At 39.2% G+C, this 20,401-nt stretch overlaps 1 protein-coding gene across 1 annotated transcript; it reads left to right on the forward strand.

The window, feature by feature from the left end:
* The first annotated feature begins 2,123 nt into the window (after nucleotides 1-2,123).
* Nucleotides 2,124-20,035, forward strand: cs (citrate synthase). Its single transcript, XM_026153992.2, has 11 exons — nucleotides 2,124-2,285; nucleotides 6,154-6,204; nucleotides 6,476-6,583; nucleotides 7,295-7,360; nucleotides 9,134-9,265; nucleotides 11,119-11,307; nucleotides 11,476-11,675; nucleotides 14,583-14,712; nucleotides 16,663-16,764; nucleotides 17,720-17,929; nucleotides 18,027-20,035. The coding sequence occupies exons 1-11, from the start codon at nucleotides 2,235-2,237 to the stop codon at nucleotides 18,195-18,197; spliced, it is 1,410 nt and encodes a 469-aa protein (XP_026009777.2). The 5' UTR covers nucleotides 2,124-2,234; the 3' UTR covers nucleotides 18,198-20,035.
* Nucleotides 20,036-20,401: the final 366 nt, after the last annotated feature.

Here is a 20,401-nt window from a genome sequence, read left to right on the forward strand (position 1 = left end):
TAACTTGGGTCAACCACCCAGAACAACAGACTGTGCATGAGATGGGTGAAGAGAAGTGCAGGCAGGATGGAGCAGTTGGAGATGAGTGTCGGGATGATTTGTGACAGAAGAATAGCAGCAAGAGTAAACAGGACAGCTCAGGTAAAGTAGTTCAGAGACAAATTTGAGAGGCAAGGTTGAGATTATTTTTTATACACCTGTAGTGAGGAATGCTGGGTACAGTGGATAAAGGATGTTGAAGATGGAGCTCCCAGGAAGGAGGAAATGAAGAATACCACAGAGGAGACTCATGGGTAAAAGGAGGACATAGCACAATGCTAGGGTTGGGGTAGCTATAGGTAGATGTGGGAACCTTTAAAGGAGGCAGTCAAATGAGAAAAATCACACTATGTTGCTGTTGTCCTTTTATCTGAATACCACTTATTAACATTGTGAAGACTTAAATGTTAAAGTCAAAAAGTCAAAGTCAACTTTATTTGTCAATTCTGCCACATGTACAGGACATACAGAGAATAGAAATTTCGTTACTCTCAAACCCTAGATGAAATAGCAATGAACATTTAAATATAAGAGAGTGATTAAAAAATGCAAATAAAATAATTAAAAAGTAAAAATTTAAATAAATACAATACAAATTAACAAGAAAGCTATACAATATACAATATACAGTATTCAGGTAAGGGTAAATGACATTGAGTGTAAACCAGGCAGAGTAGTGCAAATAGGCAAATAGTGCAAATGGAGATTTAGTAATGTACAGTAAGAGATAGTATAACAACAAAGTCTTATGAGGTGGTGGCAGTCGGGAGGGAGTTAAGCTTCCTGACAGCCTGATGGATGAAGCTGTCCTTCAGTCTGCTGGTCCTGGCCTGGAGACTCCGCAGTCTCCTCCCTGACGGCAGCAGCTTGAAGAAGCTTTGCATTGGGTGCGTGGGATCAGCCGCTATGCAAAGGGATTTTTTAGTGAGTCGGGTGCTGTAAATGTCCTGGAGGGAGGGGAGAGAGACACCAATGATCCTCTCTGCAGCTCTCACTATGCGTTGGAGGGTTCTATGACAGGACGCATTGCAGGCTCCAAACCACACAGTGATGCAGCTCGACAGGATGCTCTCGATGGTGCCTCTGTAGAAAGTGTACATGATGGGGGCTGGTGCTCCTGCTCTTCTTAGTTTGCGGAGAAAGAAGAGACGCTGCTGTGATTTCTTGGCCAGTGCTGTGGTGTTGTACGTCCAGGAGAGATCCTCTGTGATGTGCACACCCAAGAACTTGGTGCTGCTCACTCTGTCCACAGACGCTCCGTCAATGGTCAGAGGAGCATGTTGGGTGTGCATTCTCCTGAAGTCCACAACAATCTCCTTCGTCTTCTCCACATTCAGAGAGAGATTGTTGTCAACACACCACGTGGCCAGGCGTCTCACCTCACTTCTGTAGTCGGTCTCATCCCTGTTGCTAATGAGACCCACCACCGTTGTGTCGTCCGCAAACTTGATGAAGAGGTTGGAGCTATATGATGGAGTGCAGTCATGGGTCAGCAGAGTGAAGAGGAGGGGGCTCAGCACACATCCCTGCGGGGCCCCCGTGTTTAAAATGATGGTGCTGGATGTATTACTGCCGACCCGTACTGCTTGAGGTCTTCCGGTGAGGAAATCCAACAGCCAGTTGCACAGTGAGGTGTTGAGCCCCAGCTGGACCAGTTTTTGAGTGAGCTGTTGGGGGATTATAGTGTTGAATGCTGAACTGAAATCTATGAACAGCATTCGAACATATGAGTCTTTTTTGTCCAGGTGTATGAGTGCATGGCAAACATAAGTATATGTTACTGTAGCCTCACAAAAAAGCTCTTTAACTGCATCTGAACAATAGGAAGGATAAAGATCATTTTAGAAGAAAAATCCTTCAATTTGTTCGATTTGTCAGATTAAGCTAAATAATTGCGCGGTTTTTTAATGTCAGTGTTTGTGAACAGAGCCTGATATTCAGCCCTCGTCACAGGTTGAAGGAGAATCTCTATCCAATAAAAATAACCTCAACGGTATGTAAACCAATCAGATGCCTTTACGTAAGTGCGCCGATCCAGCCCATTGTCCAATCAACGCTGTTTGTAAATGCGGGCCTGAATCCCTCTTCAACCTTCTGCTTTCTGGAGGGGCACCTTCAACCAGGTCCGCGGTGCACTGGCAGCGGCTGTCTTAGTTGTAAAGAATAACTGGAAATAAGACTTTTAGACAGACACAATGTCGTTCCTCACTGTCACCAGGCTAGCGCCCAAACTACTTAATTCAAAGGTAAGAGAAACAGAATGAGCCTCGATGCCGCTTTCTTGGTTAAATCTGTGGACGTTTCCTTTAAGCTAACGTCGGGTTTGGTAGCTAACAGGCTAGCTTAGCCCTGTCAACCACATTGTGAAATGCAATTGGCCGAGTTTTTTGCAATTTGCTTAAACACTGACAAGAACTTTAATCATAGTAATGTATGGACCCTGTTTTTCGTAGATATTATTCAGAGACAGAAGCCGTGTTCTGTTTGACAGCTCGTATCTTGTTAGCTAACGGTAGCGCATGAATCATTGCACTCATGTTGGCCTTGTAGTGTCATAACTGTGGTATGTTTGTCCAACCAGCACAGAGCAGACTCTTAACTTTACGCTACGAGTTTCTACTATTTGTAGTATAGCGTAATAACATTAAATTGTACTTTCTTTTAAATTCACGTTAAACTCTGTGTTTATTCACCATCGCAGTTGATTTTCATATTAAGATTTTAACCAACCATATAATGCTTATGTTTAAAATACAGCTGAATAGCCGGTATAAATCATTTTTCATAAATCAATTTTTATGTAATCAGGTTAGGTCCACTGAAAAGACCTCTTAAAATAAGAGCTATGAAGAGGCAGTCAGCAGACAATTACAGCGGAAAAAAGCTGCAAAAATCATATAATAAAACTTTATGATATCTAAAGGTAGAGATCATACTACTTACAAGGTAGAAGGGTGCATACCTTTGGAACATCTGGGGTTAAGAGGTGAAGTATTTATTATGTTGTGTGGTTAATAATATAATAGTTATGGGATGGTTTGAAAGCTTTACAAATGAATACCATAAGATAGCTTTTAATTCATGACGGGAAGGAAGTTCATTCAACCTTTTCAAAAAGAGCAGTGATGAGTATAAAATGTTGTATATTAGACGTGGTTTAACTGCAGAAGTATTTATAGGTACACCCCACAATCTTGAAGATGTCCATGGTCAAGGACAGGCATGAAGGTTGACTACAGTGGAGGAAGTCAGGGTTCTTTAATTATAAACAGTTTTATTTTCCCTTAAGTGAAAGTGTTTTGTAAGGGCATATAGCCATTTTTATTTTCTGCCTTTAAAACTCAGATTTGGCTGCTTGGAAAATGTTAAAGGTAGATGAAGCATAGTCATACTCTGAGCTAGGACAATTAGGTATTCATTAAAATAATTACATTGACAACTAGAGATCCCCTGTGGTGTTCTGTTTCTAATGGTAAAATTGCATGATTGATGATATAATCCCATCAGCAGCAGTCTGGGTTTTGTCTGTGAGGTTGGATATTAACCAGTTAAATGTGGCTTTATCTTGACATGGAGACAGAAGTAAGATTTATGGTTTATGAAATGGGCAGGGCACATTTAATATCTTATGTTTTTATAAATATCCAACATATCCAGTTGCATTTGGAAGAGCATATTGCTGTAATGTCCATTGAAAAAATGTGATTATTTGAACAGATAAATGACTTTGTTTTAATTAAATCATTTAAAATATGCTTTGGCCAGCCTGTCAATCTTAAAGTACCCTTCCAGTGACCTTAGTCTACTGCTTTACTCCAGTGACCTCTCAGTATGAACTACTTGGTTGCCATATCAAGTCAAGTCTCCTACTACTGAAATAATAGAGATAATTTTTCAGTCATGGCGACTAAGTAGTGTCTCTCTTTCTTTGAAATCTCTATCATATGTGGGGACCTCACCTATGTCACAGTTACCTTTCTCTCTTATCATTTGTAATCTTTGCTCTGGAGATTTATTAGTAAGCTGTAGTTGCATAAGAACGTATGTGTCTGAACTATGAAAGTCATGTGATTTTTAGTAACACAATGAAGTCTTATAAAGGAGAGTCTCATGATTTATTTTTTTCTTGCTTCAGATCATTTCATCTTTTGAAAAAGGGGATTGTTTTAAGTACCTCTAGATTTAAATGTCATTAAAATGTGTATTCCTTATACCAAGATGTCTGTTTTGATTTGTTTGTCCATAGAGAGGGTGGCTTTGTTGCTAATCACTCAAGTATCATGTGTTTCTTCTAAACACAGCCTCCGGAGGGGTTGCCTTTTTGTGTGGAGTACTTGCCATAGTTGCTCTTTAACCCTGGCTGATGGACAGTTGGGAGTGAGTGAGTTTAACTGGTGCTCTATATTTAAGACACTGAGCTGTTACATAATCTCCCCGATGCTCAGCTGGGTAAACTGTGTGTGTAGTGACGCACCCTACCTTTTTGTTTCGCTGAGCCTTGATGGTCCTGATTATTCAAAACGGTTGTGGTTATAAGGAGTAACTGTCTCCTGCCCATTGATAATCTACTGATATGTTTAAATGAACACACAGGAGTCGCATTTCACTAGTGAGCAAGACAGCCAGCTGAACTTCTCAATACTATCAATGAGTTTCCATTAAGAGTACTTTCATAAAAACTTTTTTTTTTAATTCATGCCTTGACATGAAAGGAAGGAGGCATCTTTTCCTAGTTTGTGAGTAATTAGGTTGCTTCACTCTGGATTTGCCCCTTGGATACATGTAATGGCTGGTTTACATTTTACCAACAGTTAGATCTGAAAGAATAAGACTAGATGTACTTTTCCTGGCTTTACAGGACCAGTCTGATTGTTTTACACCAGCATTAACATTGTGAAAAAAACAAACTAGAAATGACACACGAGCGTGAATAATTTGTTTATTATAATGAGATTGTGGTGTGAGGTTTTTAGAAAAAGTGCACACTGTGCTGTTTGAAAGAGGTGGGGTAATATTTGTGACTTGGAACATCTCCACAGTATTGGCAGATAACACAAAGCCCCAGTTTGTGATCCGATTTTTTTTTTTTTTTTTTGGGGGCAGGTTGTCAGACTTTGAATGCACCTGAAACCTTCAGGTGCAGAATGCCCTGAAATGGCTGTCACTAGTGGCCTTTGTTGCAGGCCATGTACTGTGAACTACCCAGTTATAAGTGTTGTTGTTTTTTTAACTCTAAATTTTGGGCAAGTTTGAGTGGCAGTTATAAAACGATGAGGATGAAAATGGAGAAACTACTCTGAATAACTGCTTAGTTTAGTGAAAGCTATGTGTTATGCTACAAGGTACACTTTAATAGGTAAAATGCTAGAAAGAACCTGTAATTATATGTATTAGGCATGCACCAGTACAGAAAACAAACATTGTTACTGAAAATATGGTGCTCTACACTGTTATCGTCATATTAAAAAAATAAGATGGCATTTACCAACATCAGTAGCCGATATGTATTTGGTACCATGTAATGGTTAGTGTTCAGAAATTGTTTGATGAAGAGCAGGAATGGAAATGGGCTTGTGCTTGTAACAATCAGTGTAATATTGGTGTAGCACCAGTCTTGCACAAGGATACATTAACATTTGGAGGAGCCTCTAACCGAACCACTGACCTTCCAATTAGTAGCGCTACCTCCTGAGTGACAGCCATGCTAGTGCTGTGGACAAAACAAGCATACGGTATTATATAAATATAATACTGTTTGCTTGTAGTGTAATGTTTTTTTCTGGACCACAATAAGAACAGTTGTTACTGTGGGAAAGAGAAAAAAATTATTATAGAAAATGTTTTTTTTTTCCTGTGTAAAAGTTTCTGTACACTTGGTAAGAACACGGTGATTCGTTTAACATGTATATTGCTTACTACAGAGAAAGAGTTGGAGCCATTTCACTCACAGACTGATTGCAGTATTATCCTTAGAAATGTTTTGTAGCTTTTAAGGTCCTCCAAGGTTGTTTCATTTTAAATACAAGCAGTAGGTAGTCTAGAAATTCTGTTATTACTATAATGTTGTTTTGTTGTACTAACAATCCAAATTGTATTTCCTAATATGTTCTGCAGAATGCCTCTTTCCTATTTGTGGCTGCCAGAAATGCCAGCGCATCAACAACAGTAAGTGCATTTAATTTACTCCACTGTTTTCTGCTTGTTTTATATAGCTGTTCTGTAGTTTTACTGTTTGTGTTAACAACCTTTGGAAGAGACACTGGTTCTTACTCTGTGGTCTCTGTGAAGATATTGACATTTGTGGAGCAATAAATCATTTTTTTTCCTGAAATGTTTGCATAAAGTTTGTTTAACCACAGGTCACAAGGGAATGTAGTCTATTTTAAGGCTGAATGTTTATTCAAGGGCATTAAAGAGTAAACATCGTCTTTTACAGAATCTGAAGGATGTCCTCTCAGACCTCATTCCTAAAGAACAGACCAGGATCAAGAACTTCAAACAACAGTATGGGAAAACCAACATAGGGCAGATTACTGTAGACATGGTAAGTGGCGGAGATTTTTGCACACGTTTAGTGAGCTGAATAAAATAAGACCCTCACACAAGCGAGTCACTGAGCTGGATTCCTCAGATCGATTATATTAATTCAGGGAGGGCTTTACCTTGATGCAGATCAGCTGCTCATAATCCATGTAGGCCTGCCTGGTCTTGTTTACTGTGCCAGGTATCACTGTTCGGTCATCTCCCTCAAAGGTCACAAATTGTGCTGCTTCCTGCCAACAGGGATATTTGAGCTGACTCACTCAAACCTCCACTGTAAACTGGCACTTGCACTTTCTCTCTCACACGCACACACACACACACACACACCACTGCAACAAATCTATCCTCTTCCATCTATCAAACACTGCATCTAACTTGTTGCATTGTAGATTTAAGTTGAGCTTCATGTGTCACGGCAATAATGCATTCAGTGTCTATTAACTTATTATCCTGTGTGCAGAATTACAAACCTGAATAGTATTTAGGATGTTTCTTCCTGCCTTTATAAAGACATTTGGTGGACACTGATAGCAAAAGCAAAGAGGTGAGCTTCTGAAATGGTCTACTGATAAAAATAAGCAGTAGATAAAATGTTTTAAAGTCCAGTATAGCGTAACTTTGTTACTACAAACACACACGGCTGTTTATATATATTATTGGCAAGACAATTTTCTGAATGTCATTCCATGTTTTTGTTTGTTTTCATCCATAGGTCTATGGGGGTATGAGGGGAATGAAGGGTCTGGTGTATGAAACCTCTGTGTTGGATCCTGAGGAGGTCAGTATCAGAGCTACAGAGAATACACTGATATATTATTGCAGATCTATTAGTGCCTGCGTTTGTTGGTACATTTGTATTTTAAAAAAAAAAGAAGGGGGGGGGTTTGCAAGACAGAGGTGCCACACTAGGTTTGAGGTTGTTTAGAAACAGAACGAGTCAGTACTGCAAAGTAGTGCAGGTCAATATGGCCAAAAATATTTAGCCCGTTATATATTTGAAAATTTGCGATAACCATACAACTGACGTTATAACTGATGCAAGACAAAATATTTTACAACTCCATACCTCAAAACCCTGCATAACTTTATTTTCACTTAAAAAAGCAGCTGTTTTTTATGTGCATTAAAGCCATGTACAAATTTAACAACAGTGCAAACGCAAATTCCTTGCTGACAGTTTAACCAAAAGGCATTTCCAGTGGAAATGGGCCAACGTATCCTCAGCATAACCATGCATAATATCCACAAAAGTTAAAAGAGGTGCTTTGCAACATGAAACTGCAGTGTGCCAAATAAATAAGTCAAATGCGTACTTTTCAGACCATAAGGTGCACGGGATTGATTATAAGGCAGATTAAGCGAAACAAAACAGTCAGATAGCCTTGAGTTTAAAATCCGCTTCATACGCATAAGTGCCACACACACAATACGGTAAAATTATGTTGAAGCACTGTACGTATTACTCCACGAGGCTCCTGACTACGGTACTCTTAATGTTCCGACAATCCATCAAGCGGTGCGGCTTTTTAGTACGACTGGTAAGCTTCAACATTTTTTTGACAGTTTTCTGAGCGCTGTGTACCGCATAAAATTGGTTTGAGGTCAGTACGCACAACCAGAATTCATACAAAAGGCACACCGGATTGTAAGGTGCATTGTCAATTTTTGAGGAAATTAAAGGCTTTTAAGAGCACCGTATAGTCTGAAAAATACAGTAATAAGGACGGCCCGCTTACATGTTCTACAAAACATTTTGCTTTGGTGGCTATCTGACGGACAAAAATCAAACCAGTTCCACATCACTGAAGTTGAACCATTTTTATAAACCAATTCTGGTTCATCTGTTTCATTCAACGATCTGCTTTCGCCCTTCTCATTCTCTGTCGCCGCCACGCTTTTTCCACCATGTGTGTATGAAAATAAAGGCACTGCGCATGCGCGTTTTACCCATATTCTGTCGCGATATTTAATTTTCTTATCATTGCCCAACATTACTGTGAACAGTATATTGTATATTATAGCTTGAAATTCAGGTTAATCTATATTAGAGATTAATGGTTGCTCTCTGCTCACGTTCAACATCGATGACAAAAGCGCAGAGTGCATAGTGTAAGTTCTCATAGCAGTGACCACTTGCTGCTCTGTGCGGAGAGTTCTTGGAAGTAATGTAGAAAAGGCAGCAGCCAGAAAGCTGCACTGGCATGACATGATATCTTAAATTTAAATCAGTTAAGGTTTTTGAACAAACATGTTATCAGTCAGACTCTAAACACAAAAAGCACAAGGTATTATTATGGTAAGCTTTTTTTCTGTTATTTTACTCTTAGCTGCATGCGCATTAGCATTCCCTGTAGGCACTTGAGTTGATTGCTTTCTGGCCAAAGCTGAGGCACTCTGAGGCATTCATTGGTAGAGATGCAGCTTATATTAGCAGCTTGCCAGCACTCAATTGATTGTGCATTTGATGATAACAGGAATATGTAGCTAATTATCACAAATAACATTTACTTCAACATCTTCTCTCCCCTCTCATCTCTACTTTGATAATCAGGGCATCCGCTTCAGGGGCTACAGTATTCCAGAGTGTCAGAAGCTGCTGCCTAAAGCTCCAGGAGGTGAGGAGCCACTGCCCGAGGGTCTTTTCTGGCTGCTGGTCACAGGACAGGTCCCAACCGAGGAGCAGGTGAGTCGATGCAAGAAGTTATTGTCGTAAAATGTTGTTGCCTACTGGAGTTTCAGTGAGCAGCTATCTGTCATGGTATGTCAGATGCTGTCAAATCTCTTCAGAATGCTTCATCAAAACTGAATATTCTTGCAGTGCAGTAAATAAGGTGACTTTGGCACCTGGATCAGTTAAGGTACCAAATACATGAATCATGACATTTTCTTTTGCATCATGGAAAGGTGAATAACAAGATGCTTGGCGTGTGTTCAGTTCAAGTGTATTTATGTAATGACAGATACAAATGTACAAAGGCTCAAGGCACATTAAATTTTAACCTTGGTTCTTCTCAAAGTGCAAACTGCCATCCTTGTTAAAAAATAAATAAATTCCGTGGCCTTGTCAAGGAAAAAATTTATATAGTAATCTTTAACTCAGAAATGTCTTAATTTCATTCGTTTCTAGTTATCCTCTACATTTAATTTTTCTTTAAGTTCACAATAAAAGAAATGGTAGCTTAACAGTAGTTTAAAAGCTAACTCAGTGAAAAATTGACAAATACACACAAACAACCAACTGAAGTGATATATTACACTAAATGTCTTGACGTGAGCATTTCTCTTGTGCAGCCTTTAAAAATATATTTGCGCTGAGTAACCAAAATTTTGAGAATCACTTAAGGCTCAAAAAAAAAACAACCCACCCTTGAGCAAGAACCTGTTTGCAGTGGGGAGTAAAAAAACAGGCTCTGTGTGTGTGGCAGTCTGCCTTGATTGGTTGGGTTGAGGAAAGCGAAGATGAGCATTTTACAAACCAAATGACACAACAATAATAACCTCTGGGCAGGTTGGTAGGGCCAGTCACTGTTGATGAAATGCATGCAGTTTTAAACTCAAAGATTTGCAATTTTTGCAGAAAAAGGTACAGGGACAGAGAGGACAGAACAAAATGCACAAACTACAAGAAAGAAAATAGAAGCAAATGACATACAATACTATAATAAATAAATGCCTGCAGAGTGAAATACAGAACAGCACAAGACAGGTGCTCTGTGAGTTTAGAGGTCTCAGCAACATAGGCCTATGTAGCAGCAAGAGTCAGAATCAACTAAGCCAGCTCTAATTGTATCCATCAATCCATCCATCAATTTGCTTCCACTTTTCCTTTTCAAGTTTGCGGGTGGCGCTGGAGCCTATGCCAGCTGTCATAGGGCGAGAGGTGGGGTACACCCTGGACAAGTCGCCAGTCTGTCACAGGGCTAACACACAGAGACAGACAACCATTCGCGCTCACATTCACTCCCGCATTCACACCTATAGGCAATTTGGATTAATCAATTAACCTATCCCCCTAATTGTAATCATCAGTATTTAGTTTTTTGTACAGCGTCTGCCGCTGAAATATAAAAGCTACTTATGTTAATTTAAAAGCTCTGAGAAGCACAAGTAAGGCTGAGTGAAGTTTTCTATATGGAGCTGTGAGAATTTTAGAAAGTAGATACAAGAATAAGCTTGATTTTTACAGGGAATCAATAACCAAAGTCAATATCTAAGAAAAACTGTTTCTGAAATTTGGCGTGTATAAACTAGAGGTTGTATCTTGTTTTTACAACTGAGAAACAAGACACAATCTATAGGGATTTTATTGCTGCCAACTATCTCCTTACAGAATGATATGAGGACAACCTATGCTCCTTTCAAATGCTTGCAACTTTCAAGCGCACCTCTCTATCTGTTCTTCCTGCGTCTCATATCTGCTCAAATCAGCCAAGGAGGAAATGTTTATTCTCAACACACATTTGTCTCCTTATTGATCGAAGAGTTTTCTGAGATTTCTGCCTCATCTATTTATTTTGTGTCCATCTTTCTTTCCAGGTGAACTGGGTGTCCAAAGAGTGGGCAAAGAGAGCAGCACTTCCCTCTCATGTTGTCACCATGTTGGATAATTTCCCCACAAATCTGCACCCCATGTCCCAGTTCAGCGCTGCCATTACAGCTCTGAACAGTGAGAGCAGCTTTGCACGGGCCTACTCTGAGGGAGTCCACAAGTCCAAGTACTGGGAGGTGAGTTTACACCCATACCTTTTTTTTGAAAAATATGGACTAATAGAATTTTTTTTTTTTTTTTTTTTTTTGCTCAAGAGACTGAATCACTTTAGACACAAGAACACTTTCAGTTTGGTTTCATGTGGTCTTTTCTTGTTGTGTAATTTATCTTTTTTTTTTTTAAAGTTTATCTATGAAGATTCTATGGACTTGATTGCCAAGCTCCCCTGCATTGCTGCCAAGATCTACCGTAACCTGTACCGTGAAGGCAGCAGTATCGGAGCTATCGACTCCAACCTCGACTGGTCCCACAACTTCACCAACATGCTGGGCTACAGTGATCCTCAGTTCACTGAGCTTATGAGGCTCTACCTCACTATCCACAGGTGCAACTTAAGATGCCTTTTTACATAAAACAAGTTGGATTTAATCTTATTTTTTTTCTAGTAACACTTGAATCAAAGTCTTGCCTTTTTAATCTAAGAATTAGAGATGTTAAGTCAGATGTCGAAAAGATGAGAATGAAACTCGCAAACCTATCTGGAGTTAGACAGCATGACATTATGTCACTACTTGGTTTGATTGATTAATGATGAGGATGATAGGTTTGTTTTTTTTTGTTTTTTTTCATCATCTGACCATCAAAACTAACCAAACTATTACAAACAGAAGCAGTAGTTCTCAGGTATAACACAGCCTGAGGTAACTACCTACAGGTTTCCTAAAGTGACCTTAAATTTATTTAGCATGACCTTTTTCTTTTTTTTTTCTCAAGCTTAGTTGAATTAGTTGCTTAATCCAGGTGGAAGGAACTGCAAATGTAATGACTGTTTCTCCAATTTTAATATGGACAGAAGCAAAAACTCTTCCCAGACTTTTTGGTTGATGTAGGTCAGTTAAGTAAGATGGGAGCCGACTGAGAATAGTATTGTAAATAGGAATATATATATATATATATATATATATATATATATATAGTAGTAGGGCTGCACGATTAATCGTTAGAAAATCGCGATCTCGATTCATACTTATGTGCGATCTCATTTCCAAATGACAACAATTTAAAAAAGAAAAAGAAAAAAAAAGATGACGATTGTACCACATTTTGATCCATCCGGGATGTAATCTGCATGAAAACAAGCGCTCACTCTTCCTGCTCAACAAATGACAAGGGCGGAGCCTTATACCACGTGATACAGAAGCTGTGCCGTGTGATGCTAAAATTGGCAGGGAAAAAACAACCGAGAGCACGTCAGGGATGACGAAAGTGACAGGAGAAAATCCGTCCCGGTCAACCACCCAAACATCAATAACGGGAACCTTATACAGCGCTTCCCTATACCCGTCAAACTCCCGCAGGCACAAAGAACTTACAGAGGCTATCACTTATCACCTGACCAAAGATATGGCTCCCATCAACACTGTGCAAAACGAGGGATTTAGGAAAATGATCAACATCCTAGACAAACAGTGCCGTCCCGCAACTATTTTTCTATTGTTGCACTACCTGCTCTATACACGCAGTGTCGAGCAACGGTGGAGACGGAATTTCAAGCAGTACAACATTTTGCGGCAACAACAAAACGTGAGACATTTGTTGTTTTTATGTTTATTTATTGTTTTTATGTTCAGTCTCAACTGTTACAAAGTTGATGTGCAGTTAATAAGTGCAATAAATATTTATATTGGAAAAGAAAATCGTGAGAGAATCGTGATCTCAATTCTAAGCAAAAAAATCGTGATTCTCATTTTATGCAAAATCGTGCAGCCCTATGTAGTAGTGTAGTCTACAACACAGTGTTGGGTGTGATGTGTTACTAAGTAACGCGTTACTGTAATTAAATTACTTTTCCACTGAAAAAGTAGAGTAACTGATTACTGTTCATTTTTAGGTATTTTAATTACAGTTACTTACAATGTACTTGCGTTACATTGTAGAATAATTAAACTCGCTGAATATCATTATTTCATTTCAATAATTTATCTTCTAAACGTAGAAGTAAACTCTGCCGCTTTAACATCGCTGTAGTGCAGGTGCACGTCATTTCGCGCCAGTTTGCTGCATAGTCGTATTCTAAAGCGGAAGATGTCGGACTCGACTGAAGCGTGTGGCTGTTTTATGAAACGGAAATATTCCCGTCTCTTAACTTTTCTGAAACAAGCAGACAAGAACATTACAGTAATATGTAAGCTATGTCCTGGGGAGAAAAAAACTCAGCCGTTGTTAATAGCATGAGTAATCTACTGACACGAGAGCATAGACGAACACTTCTGAGTGATCCTTGTTCATCATCCATGGATAACACCGCGGCAACTCCTGCTAATCAGGCAAAACTTGATTTTACTTCAGCAGCGTAGAAATTGTCTGAAGGTGAGCTTAAAAAATGATTGCAGGCTACATTGTGGAAGAGATGCTACCGCTGCGTACTGTAGAGTCTCCGTCTTTCAAAAAATTTATTTATTATTTAAAGAGTTTAATTTCTATTGTTTGTCCACTCAAGGTTTATATGGTTTTTAAAAAACACTTACTGAGTAACTAAGTTACTTTTCTGACACAGTAATTAGATAAGTATTTTAAATACAATATTGATTAAGTAATTAGTAATTAATTACTTTTTAAAGTAACTTACTCAACACTGCTACAACATGACAAAACAGACCATCCAACCTGAGTGTGCAATGATGTGCAAAGGCTTTAAGGTTTGAGTGCTGAGGTAATGAATCTCAGTGCTCCTGAATAAACAGAATCCACTGTTGCTAAGGTGCATGTATATAAATAAAATCGCTATTATCAGACAGACAGAAGTTAGAGCAGCGAGGCTTTTTCTTTCCTCAAAAGAAATGCTGGGTTGAAAAAAAAGAAAGGAAAAAAAAAAAAGAAATTTAACCAAGAAAGTAGCATCTTCAGTTATTTATGTGGAGAAATTCCTGCTTTTTACTGTGACAGCAGTCCTCTTATCCTGAATTTGATGCAATATACAATAAAAATAGATATTGGTTTACACAGTCTGCAGTTTGTTTAGCAGTCAAACATGCCATGTAGGATATGTGCACTGAAAAAAAAACAGACAAACTCTAGGAGCAAATTCAATTTATCTCCCACACAGATGGTTCTGCTCAGATAAAAAGGATTGACAACTCTCCAGCCTCCCCAGTGTTACTATTTGCCATTGTGATGAAGTGTAGCAGATGCCGGTGTAGACTTAAATGGCACACTCTAGAAACCTTACTGTTAGAATTATAATTTTAATGTGTTCATTACTATGTGTTTTTGTGTGTTTGTAAAATTGTAGTGATCATGAAGGAGGCAATGTCAGTGCTCACACTAGCCACCTAGTGGGGAGTGCCCTGTCTGACCCCTACCTGTCCTTCAGCGCTGCCATGAATGGTTTGGCCGGTCCTCTCCATGGCCTGGCCAATCAGGTTAGTAATGCACAGATCATCATTTTCATTCTGTTTTCACACTGAGAGATTTGATAGAAACAACTTGGCGATCCCAAGTTAATCCCCCATTCATCTTTTTATAAAGAAAGCATTTTCATTAGGAAACAACCTTGTCACCTTTGTGTCAACATGGCAACATAATCATTGAGGACTTGGCTGTTTTTTGGTCAGTGCAGTAGACAAACACTAAAGGTGAAAATGACAAAGAACCAAGAGTTCAGAGTCAAACTGCTGTGGTGCTCAATTATAAATATTATTTTAGAGTTCAATAACGTTCACAAAGCACTGCTTGATTACCAGCACCCGAGGGAAAGTCTACCCTCCTTTTATTAGCTAGCAATTTGTCAAAGCTGCTTCTACCTCCTCCAATAAATTTTGGCATCTGTTTAATTACTATCCATCCATTTTCTTAAGTGCTTATCCAATTATAGTGTCAGGGGGGCTGGAGCCTATCCCTGCTTCATTTATTTATTACCGTATTTTCACGACCATAAGACGCACTGTGCTAAAAGGCGCAGTCTCAGTTATGTGTGCCATTACTGTATTTAACACACACATAAGGCGCACTGGATCATAGGGCGCATACAAGTACCGTATGCGTATTTAAAAATAAAGCGGGAGCAAACCTGAGTTCGGTACCTTACTCACATTTTTATTACCAGTAATCGTCATCATCAACAACACACAAGCATACAAGTGTGCGTATTTAAAAATAAAGCAGGAGCAAAACAAAGTTTGGTACTCACATTTTTATCATCAATCAAACCCATCGAAGTCCTCATCCTCTGTGTCTGAATTGAACAGCTGCGCTAAATCTCCATCAAACATGCCAGGTTCACTTTCTTCACTGTCAGAGTCACTTTCCGTGCCGTGCGGCTCCTCGGAAATGATGCCGGCTTTTGCGAAAGCTCGAACAACAGTGCCAGCAGACATGTTAGCCCAAGCATCTACAATCCATTGGCAAATTGTGGCGTAACTCGCCCGGCGCTGGTTTCCACTCTTGGTTAAATTGTGGTCTCCATCGGTCATCCATCGCTGGATGTGTTTGTCGCCGATGTGTTTGCTGCAGTAGGAGCGGAAGATGGCCAGCTTTTCCTTATAATCCGCTGGAAGTTGCTGCGCTACCGTAGTCCTGGTCCGGATGGAAAAATGGCACCGTTTCATAAAAAGTGAAAGTGAAACTGCTTTTAGCCGAATGGTGACCGTCAAAACGCTTCTCCCGCTCGTTCTTTGCTTGATGATCGCCTTATGTCCGCGGAAACTCAGCTGCGTCTTCTTGACCTGCCGGAGCTTGTTTTCCAGCTTCCTCCACTTGCGAACCATCGATTCATTAATCTTAAATTCTCTCGCCGCTGCTCGATTTCCATGTTCCTCCGCGTAGCTGATGGCCTTCAGTTTAAACTGTGCTTCGTAAGCGTGTCTCTTTGCCATTTTCAGGGTTGTTAAAACAACGATGTCCTGCATAACGCACATACCTGTTCTTTTATACAGGTATGTGCAATAAAGTCAACGCACACACTTCACCCTTTAGCGTTCTCATGGTGTTCTCTACTACGTCCTCCTTACAACACACAGGGCGCACTGCGCTATAGGGCGCGCCGCACTTTTTGAAGAAAATCTAAGACTTTTAAGTGCGCCTTATGGTCGTGAAAATACGGTAGCTACTTAACTAGTTAAATACAGTCATATGATATGACCAACTATTATGAGCAGTTGTACAGTAACCTATGATTTTTGGATTAAAATGTTCATAATGATTTTTTTTCTTTCAATTTGTGCTTTGCTCACATATTTGACATATTGACACTTAAAATGAGTTTTGGTTTGATTTCAAACACAGTGCCAACAAAAATACAGCAGAAAATTCACTTAGCTTATGAATGTGTGTTTTGTTTTGTCTTGTTTTGTGGGTTTTTGCTGCACCTACAGGAGGTACTGGTGTGGCTGACTGCTCTGCAGAAGGAGTTGGGAGGAGAGGTGTCTGATGAGAGGATGAGGGATTATATCTGGAACACACTCAAGTCTGGAAGGGTAAATAAGCACCACATCCGCAAACAAACAACTCTAGTTATTATTATGACTTCATTTTCCACTCTCACTCATTTTCAGAATAACACTTCTGGTGATGTCAGGGGTCCAGTTGTTTCTACCAGAAGTTACAGCTAGATTTAGGAACCTTTGGAGGAGCTCAAACCAGATTCTTTGTTAAAAGAAAAAATTAACACTTTAAAAAGTCCCTAGTGGGCTTTTGTTGTTTTCTAAAAGAGTAGAAACTTTGGGCATGAGGCTTTCTGCATTGAACATTTCTAATTGGTTCTAATCTCCCTAAAAGTGTGTGAAATCTGTTAGGACCCCATTGTCAAAGCAGTAACTCGAAAGCAACATCAACACAACAAGTTGCTTATTGTTGTTGCAGTGTTGTCACTTTATATGGCATCATTGTTTTTTATAGTCTTCCTTCACCTACAGGACTAAGAGGAGTAGTTGATTTAATGTTGGCACAAAGAAAGTTGTGTAATTACAACAGTTTGGGTTTTTTTTTGTTTCCAAAACCAAGAAATTGCTATTATTACAATTTTTATAATTTACTATATTTTACACCTGATTTACTCTGACCTTCATCTAAACCTTCATATTCTAGTTTGATTTACCGATTAACTAAATTCTGTTTTTGTCTTTCATAATAGGTTAAAATTGTTAATGTATACCATAAAGAATTTGTAAAATAATAGTATTTTAGCACAGATAGAACGGTGTTGATGTCACCTAACAGCAAGTGGTTTTACATGTAAGTTCTGCACCTGGTTGGTTTCTTCTGGTTTTGTTCCCCAAAACATGCATGCTAGGGTAATTAGTGATTGTAAATTGACCTTATGGGTGTGTTTAAGTTCTTAATGCGTTTCTGAAGGTCTCGTGAGTACTTAGTTGTCAGAGAGACTAGAAGAGTGCACTGTCAGGTTAAAAATGTTGGGTTTCTTGGCTGTAGGTGGTTCCAGGTTATGGCCATGCTGTCCTAAGGAAGACTGATCCACGTTATACCTGCCAGCGTGAGTTTGCCCTGAAGCATCTGCCCAGTGACCCCATGTTCAAGATGGTTGCCCAGCTTTACAAGATTGTACCCAATGTGCTCCTGGAGCAGGGTAAGGCCAAGAACCCCTGGCCCAATGTAGATGCTCACAGTGGAGTGCTGCTGCAGGTAAGACCTGGGATTATAATCATGCATTTGTTATCTAACTGAAATAATCACAGATGCTGAAGTAACTGACTGCTTTCCTGTTTGTGTGTATGTTCAGTACTATCAAATGACTGAAATGAACTACTACACTGTGCTCTTCGGTGTGTCCCGTGCTCTCGGCGTGCTGGCCCAGCTGGTGTGGAGTAGAGCCCTGGGCTTCCCCCTGGAGCGCCCGAAGTCCATGAGCACAGATGGACTGATGTCTCTGGTTGGAGCAAAGTCAGGCTGAAGCACCAACCTGGAAGTAGCTGTGGGTTAGTGTTAAGGGTGGGAGGAGGTGGAAACATCAAAAAGCAGACATAAGTTGACCCCTTGTCATTTCCAACCCCAGGGATTTAGAGGATTTAAAGAGACAGTATGTGTTTAATGCCATTTCACAAAAAAAGGGCCTTTTTAAATTGTCATAGCATTAGTCTTCAAGTGTGTTTAGTTAATCACTGACAGGCTTTCCAATCATGTCTCTCTATCTAAAACATGAGCAGAACAAACTTTATATATGGCCACGGTAGGCTCAAACTACCTACCACTTTTAGGTCTGCTAGCATTGCTAAGATTTCCCCTGAGCGGTGCTTCTCATTGGACACTGGGTCTAAACTAAGAATAGGTAGTGGCATTCAAAGGGAATTGTGCACTTCCTTTGTATTTAAGCTTCTACGTTTAAAAATCTGACTAAATCTTTTTGGCCACTACAGTGATGTGTTGTAGAGGATACTTCCAAGCAAAATACAGTTTTGTCACACAGCTCTAATTTTATTTTTTCGTCTATGCAAAGTTGTCATCCCACCCAGTTGATCGATGCGTTTCACTCCCACTTATGAACACTCCAGTGTAACGGGAAAAAAAGGTCCTCACTAGTAAAAATCCTAGAAAGCCGTTTAAGAAAAAATATTTGTTTAAAGACACTGCCCCTTTAAATCTCTGGTCTCCCCTTTTTTTCTCTCTCTCTAACTTGTAGTTTTTTCTTTTTTCTAGATGACCTGTAATACCTCTATGATCAAAATAACAGTCTTTATTAAAATTTGTTTCCTTGGTCTTATTTTCCTCAAAATAATTTCCTATTTTTTTAATGGGTTTCTTATATTACGAATCGCTGAGAATCAGGACTAATGAAGGTAACTGATACAGATTTGAGCAAAGGGTGTTGTAACTGGCAACCTGTAGGAAATCCTTAAGAGCAAGCTTGAATAAAAACAGGATGGGAGGGGGGGCTTTGTAGAGTTTTGTTTTGTTTTTAAGTCTTCTTTTATTTGACTGTATGTTCATGTCTTTATCCCAGCAGCAGAGCACTTCAAATGACAATTGTAAAGTTATGATGTATTTGATTGGATTTCCTAAATTGTAACAGTAGAAAATCTCCCCCCTTTTTTTTTTCTTTTGGTGTTAAATGATGTATAAAAATATATTTGGGTTTGAATTTTGTTGTGGTTTTATTTATACTCTGTGTACATAGGTATATATATGTATAGCATTAATGTATGAGCTGTAAGCATTCACTTGCTGCTTATAACCACAATGAGCACCACAGTTTACCAGCAGTGTAGTCGTGCCCACTATATGTCCAGTTTCGCTGGTCACTGTGAATTTCTGACAATGAACAAAAAAAAAACAACTGCAGCTATCTTCTGTATATAGAGTTTATTCCCAAGCTCTGTTTCCTCAGCTGGTGCTGTATTTCAGGTATTTCACTTGAATGTGTCAAGCTTGCTCTTAAGTTCTGGGTTTCTCAACACTCCATTTTTGTCTAGTTAGAGTTCTTGCGTATTTCCTCCTAAGAATACTCTTTAACGTGTTCGCTCCGATACTTGATTCTCTCTGCTCTGCTCTTCTGGCTTTTTCGGGCACGTGTTTTGTGTTTTATTGTAGCGTTCTTCCATTTGGCAGGTTGTTCAACAGATGTGGTTATTTTGATCGTAGAGGAGCTTAAGGGTTGTAACTGGGGGGAATCATTAGAGAAACACTTGGGGGCGGGGGGACAGGGCTGGATGGGTCAAATGGGCAAGAAAAGCTTGAAACAACTATTGGAAAACCTTAGAAATAAATGAAAATTAAAGGTTTTTATTAACACTTGTTTGGTCTCATTTTCTTCATAAGTGCTTGAAAAAGAAATTGTGATGTAATTCCAGGTCCAGTTGCATGTAACCTTTGAAATTACCAGGATTTCTGAAGTGATTACCCAAATGGTCTATACCCTCCTTGTAATACACAAACACAGTCTCACAAAACGCTGTCTTTTAGCCATTGCTAACAGTTGTTAAGCTTTCACGATTTAAAAAGGACTGAAATAATAGTTAACAATCATTATTAATGGCTGTGGAAAAAAAAAATTTTAACAATTAAATTTGCACTTGTAACTGTTAGTTACACCCTGCTAGTACCAGGTTAGACTCTTGTTTTCATTACTGCCTTATTTCATCATGGCATTTAGCAAGATAG

The sequence above is a fragment of the Astatotilapia calliptera genome, chromosome 20 (genome assembly GCF_964374335.1).
Source record: "Astatotilapia calliptera chromosome 20, fAstCal68.1, whole genome shotgun sequence".
Lineage (NCBI taxonomy): Eukaryota > Metazoa > Chordata > Actinopteri > Cichliformes > Cichlidae > Astatotilapia > Astatotilapia calliptera.

Bases quoted from the DNA above. Each gene is read 5' to 3' on its own strand.
- cs (XM_026153992.2), top strand. From the start codon at position 2,235: ATGTCGTTCCTCACTGTCACCAGGCTAGCGCCCAAACTACTTAATTCA. The intron at 6,205-6,475 runs GTAAGTGCATTT...CGTCTTTTACAG, and splicing joins ATGCCAGCGCATCAACAACA to AATCTGAAGGATGTCCTCTC. The intron at 14,713-16,662 runs GTTAGTAATGCA...CTGCACCTACAG, and splicing joins TCCATGGCCTGGCCAATCAG to GAGGTACTGGTGTGGCTGAC.